Below are 6,000 nucleotides of genomic sequence, written 5' to 3' on the forward strand. Positions count from 1 at the left end.
GTACACATATGCTTCCAATACGCACACTGTTACACACCTGTACTGTACATGTATGTACCGGTATACAATAATAAATAATTATACATTTATAAAGCACATTTTTCCGAAGGTTACAATGCGCTGGGAAAAAAGCAACTGCAGGAAAGTAAACCAGGTGCTAAGACAAAATTAGTAGGAGCAGATGAACAAAACCTAGAGTGGAAACAGATGAGATTTAAGTTTACATTTGACCTGTTGTAGGGAGTTGCAGTTATGAATACTCAGAGGTAATGAGTTCAAGCATCTGGGTCCAGCAACAGAAAAAGCCCTGTCTCCTACTTTTTTGAATGCATGTGGTATTTTTAGGTTGTGTTTTGAGCGCAAGTTACTTCAAGTAGGTTTGCTGAGGTCAAGAGAGTTGGTTACGTATTAAGGATGTGTGTCAGTTAGAGCTTTATATACGTTTACGGCTGTTTTGAAGATGATAAGTTTTTGAACATGTAACCAGTGTAGTTGTTGTAGAAGTGGTGACGAATAGCAGTGTTTGGGTTTTGTGAATATAATCCAGGCAATGTTGTTTTGAAGTTTCTGTAAACGACTATATGCAATAGTAAGTATATACATGTATATGAAGAACCTTTAAAAAATATACGTTTTTCACATCTGGTTTGAGTTCAGTCATTTACTGTCATGTTTAATGAGTTCAGTTCAACCTGAATCGCCAAAAAACATGACCTAAGTTGGACTCAGGTTGCACTAAATTGAGGCATTACAAGTTAACCTTTTTGGGAGTTAAATATGAATAAAATCTGGTACACTGAGTTAAATCTGATTGCACATAAACATAAAAATTAGAATTCCTTGGACTAAAGACACTGTCGCTAAACACATGTACATGTACCTCATGATTTGGGACAAGCTTTTGCAAAGCAAACCACCATCTCTGGAATGGTTCCTTTGGGCCCTTCTTATCCATTGAGAACAGTGTGTATTGTTGCAAGGTGTCTCTTATGTAACTATATGTAAGCAAAAGCTTTCCCCCAATCATGAGGTACAGCAACAGTGTTTTTAGTATAGAGAAATAAAATTGTTATGTTCACATGAATTTAAAGAACTCAGTGTACATTGTACCAGATTTTATTCAAATTGCACTCACAAAAGGCTTGTCGGGTCCCCTTCAATCAGCACAGCAGACTTTGCTTTCATGGATTTGTTTGCCTGATCAAATGAGAACCACAAACTCCTCAGGCCAGGGCTGTGCCAGGTACCCAGGTACGCGTACCTCACTGTGGATGTCAATACCCAATTCCCTTTTTGATTTTTGTTTTTGTTGTTGAGTTGGGTTCCCAGAAAATATTTCTAAAAAAAGAAAAATTACTTTACTGCTGGTGAGTTATTGGATTGTTGTTGGTTCCATTAAGGCACACTTGCAGAAACTGCCAAAGAATTTCAAACACTGGTTCTTCTCCGACATATAGCTACATGTACTATAGAAGGCACCCTGTTGGTGGTGTACAGGCCATGATCGCATGCAATGAATTAAGGTCAAATTTAACACAACAAAATATTGCAGAGCAGGTTATATTTTAAAGACAAGTTACAAGTTACATGTACATTGTACAGTACATGTACCGGTATTTTGCCAACAGCATGACATGTTTTTTTTCAAATACTGTAAGCATCATCCAGCATGCCAATTGCCAACTGGTATTTGTAACAATGCAAAATGAAAAATTCTATATATGTACTTATACACATACATACATCAGGTGAAAAAATTCATTTCCATAATATTACAGTACAAAGTGAAAAAACCTGTTCCATAACAAAAACTGACCTAGTAACAGCTTCCATATACAGAGAATGTGTGATATGGAACCAGTAGTTTCAGTGAGGAAGTGTAAAACATCACTGTTTGCCATCAACCAGTGATGTCACATGCAACATCCATCAACAGCTTTGACAGGATTTCTGCAGTTTGCACTGTCACTAATTTTAGGTGTTACTTCAAATAAAACACCAATTTTTGGTGAAATTATGGCGTCCTCACATGTATGAACTGTACTGAAGACTTTGGGGTCAATTTAATGTGGACAATTGATTGAGCTTAAATTCGCTCTGCGAAAAAGGGTATCAAGGGACACTGTGCTATTTCACACTAAGGGCTTTTCTATGTGGACAGGGTGATTTTTGGATTTTTCGCAAGTTGTGAAAAAGGCATTACTTCTGTTGTGTTTTTTCTTCTGACTTCTTTTCCCCCAAATCCTCTTTGTTTTGTACATGTTTCTTTCTCCATCGACTTTAATCCCTCAGCAACTTTGGATCTTCATCAAATGTACACTGAAGGAACCTTGTGTATGGATGGTCCTTGAACAAGGACGTCATGATCACGTAAATCAAGTGATTTATTGATGATTTTTTAATATTTATTTCAGCCCATTGACTTTGTACACGTTTTCGAGGCACCATATGGGTAACTTAACTATCTTTGATCCTCATCAAACTTACACCAAGCACAGACCTTAAGGCAAAGATAATACTAAGATAATAACGTCTTGATGATGTCACTGTGATTTATTATTAAATTTTGAATATTTATATATTATGTTAATGTTGTAAAAATCCATGTAAAATCAACCGTGGCCTCCCACAAAATTCTGTTTGTCTCAAGTGCCAGAGTAAAATTGGGTCTTCAATTCATCTTGTGTGGGTGAAATCACGTGACCCTTCCTAAGTGGGCTTATTGTTTAAAAGTGGTAATAGGTATAAGTTGTTTTCAACAGTGTTAGTCTGTTGGGGTACAGTATTGTTCAAATCATCTACTGATGATGTCACGTACATGGACTTGTTGAGCACCCTCTAACAACAGGTTAAAAATTCTAAAAAATGAATTTTGAATAGATATCTGTGGCAAAGTTTGTCCAAATCGCCTAAAAATTGATGTAGACAATGATCTTTACCCAGTTAACACATACGTGAAATTTGGGGCCAATGACTTCATCTGATTGGAAGTTACGATAGAAAGTTCTTTTATTCTTCAGAATTCGGTAAAAAATCAACCGTAATAGATTTAAGCATGAATTGTTCATTGGATGATAGCTAAAACATTGCAGTCAGCTGCATGAAGTGCATAAAGGGTGTACTTCTTCACACAGATAAAGCGCCGACAACGAAAACCCCCTCATGTACTGTGGATTGCCTACTGTTTGCATGGTCGCTCCATATCTGCCTGTAACGTGTGGTTGGCAGCGTACTGTGTGTAAGGTGCAGTATATACTCAGGACCTGGCAAAATACCGAGCACATGGTACTGAGAGCAGATCACATTGTATGGAATGCCAATAGGGACATATGTTTAAAATCTCTAATCTGTGCTCTTGCCGCGATAACAATGTTTTGTATTGTATTTTGTATTGTACATTGGCAATTCCACCGTCATGGACATTACATTTGGACGCAGTTTTCAAACTTTGCTCGTCAATTTGACTGACTAAGAAGTGAAAACCACTTGATTGTTTGCTTCAGGTAACATATGTTTTTATCAAGCAGTATGCACATTAATAAAATCTTAATTAGTTATTGAGCTATTAGCAATACTAACAAATGGTTTTAATATTAATAAGCGTTACGGACATTACGCTAAAAGGACATGGGTATTGTAACCAACACAATCATTACAGAAACTCTGTGAAGTTATAATCTGTTTTTGTTTCAAATGGCTTTAATACTGTGAGGTAGGAAACAGTCAACAAGCAAAACAGTAACACTAATTAGAATGGCTCTTCACTCTGTCGTTATAAGTCTTAATTGGGCGTCATGGACATTATATTTGTTTGTCACGCACAAATTTTCCACATATATGTACAGCCCACAAATAAATCAAATAAAATGTGCCAAGAAAACAAGTAAGCCATGGACCTACATGTACAGTACCATTGGCAATCAATTGCAACATATTTTGGGAAATGTGATCACTCGTTACTAATGTTTGCTGAGAAAATTAACTCTGTCAATTTTACTAAATTTAATCATTTTGAGGCAATCAATTTTGACAATTGTACTTGTATATAATATGTACCAGTGAAACTTAAAAACCCACAAGTACATGTACCCCATCCTTTTTCAATGCTGTGTTTGAAACTTGGGGATAAACCAGCTCTTAAACTCTTCATTACCATACAAGACACATTTACATGTACATGTAGCAAAAAGAGTAAGCATGGTACACGTAGATGTACCGGTACTAGCCTAGGCCAAGACCCTATCATGGGCTTTTGCCGTTAAATGTTAAGTCCAAATTTATAAATTAGATCATTTCGTACAAATACTAACACATTTTATTCCTACATTCACCATACAAGCATTAACAAACTTCACAAAAAAGCAAACTTACCTGAAAGTTGGGGCCTTTGTGACACTGTGTTCAGAATGCCGGTTTGGCTATGCTAAAAATGCCATGTGCTCACAAAAAGTATGGCTGATTGTGCGTTGCAAAACAGTTTCTATCACTGGCTAATCTAGTTTTTTCATCCAAACGAGGTCCTATTAAATGACACCTTACTTATTCACTCTCATTGGACAAACAGACTGTCTCAAGAGGGAGTTTTAAGGCCGTGTTTAAATCGATGAGTAAAACAGCCACTACATGTTGTTGCATGTTTTTAAAATATCCAAAATTAAAAGAAAACTTATTGAATAGATCTCTTATGTTTTTTCCTGAGAAAAGGTACTTCAAAAGCCCAGGAAATGCTCTAAAATGCAGCTGAGAGCATCTAAAGTCCCAAAATTTTCTTTCGCCATGGCTTCGCAAAATGTTGGTAAACAACAATGGAAAACCCCCACAGTTTTGAAAAATCCTGGAGGGAACCCTGAATGGAATCTACACCTCCAAGTCTATTGACAAGAAAACTCAAGAAAAGTTTCTAAAATAGCTGTTTTCTCGAATAAGTCTTTTTTCCAAGTGGGTGCCTAGTTTAACTGGCTAGGCCCAGCCAGCATGGATCACCCCGCCTGCCTATAAGCTGTGACCAGTCGCTAGCGTTGCATGCACAGTAGGCTGGGCGCGGGCCGTGTATTTGCAGGGTAATCAGGTACTTAGGAGTATTTAGTCAGGCCTAGTAGCCGCTGGGCTTGAGGGGGGCCGGGGACACAGAGGCAACTTCGATAACAAGCTTTCACAGAAGCAGGGTTATTTTTCTCTTTTAAAATTAAAGTCAGACTCTAATTTCAAAAATGGGTTTACTTCATCTTCCATTTTCATGTACATAAGAACTTCTTTCTTTATGAATTTCTTTGTTGAACAAATTTGGTTACCGTAATCCATGTGGATAACCCAATCTGCAAATCAACCAAAGTTAACGAAGCACATGTACGGAATTAGAACGAATTGGTTCGGTTCAAGCGCCAAGTAGGTCAGGTGCCGAGTTGAACAATGCAGACCAGAGGCAAAATTTGAGGTGCCGAGTTGGCTAGGTGCCGACTGGGTGCCGAGTTGGTAGGTGCCGAGTTGGCAAGGTGCCAATGTGACCGACATTCGATGTAGTTACTGTTTCACTGTGTTCACTTGATTGGCAGATGGGTGAATGCAGTTTGTAAATTGTATGGGTGAACATGGTGAATGCAGTTTGTACTTACCATTTGTGAGTTCATACCGTCGAACTTGAAGGGCTTCATCTCCTGACGTGCCAGGGACTTCCATGTCGGTTTTTAGTTACACTGTCATAAGTTGTCAGGTTGAGGCCTACATTCATCAGCAGGTGTGCATGTGACAGTTGATCATGCATCGATCAGTTCCACTTCCACTTATTTCCAGAACTCCCCTACATAACCAAAAATTCCCCCAAAAGACGTACCTTTTTCCCTTCCCATGGAATAACAAACATCATCTTTGAATGCTATACTGGATAAAAGTAAATATCAAACACAACTTCCCAAGACCCGAAGACTGCAGAAAATAGAGAACGTGATTACCTTACGTGCTAATCTATCACCGACCTGCATGACCTGTGTGTCAAGGGCAACT

The 6,000-nt window shown here is 38.0% G+C and overlaps 1 protein-coding gene across 2 annotated transcripts in view; it reads right to left on the reverse strand.

The window, feature by feature from the left end:
- rps6ka5 (ribosomal protein S6 kinase A5) overlaps positions 1–6,000 on the reverse strand; it is a 44,815-nt gene extending 38,815 nt beyond the window's left edge. Inside the window, exon 1 of one of the 2 annotated variants that reach the window (XM_022254636.2) lies at positions 5,613–6,000. In XM_022254636.2, coding sequence (XP_022110328.1) covers positions 5,613–5,676 — 64 coding nt within the window. In that variant the 5' untranslated portion in view covers positions 5,677–6,000. The remainder of the gene's footprint in view (positions 1–5,612) is intronic. The other variant, XM_022254639.2, reaches the window with a different exon arrangement.

Source organism: Acanthaster planci, linkage group LG01, assembly GCF_054643075.1.
Source record: "Acanthaster planci isolate LZ-2023a linkage group LG01, COTS_SCS, whole genome shotgun sequence".
Taxonomy (NCBI): Eukaryota; Metazoa; Echinodermata; class Asteroidea; order Valvatida; family Acanthasteridae; genus Acanthaster; species Acanthaster planci.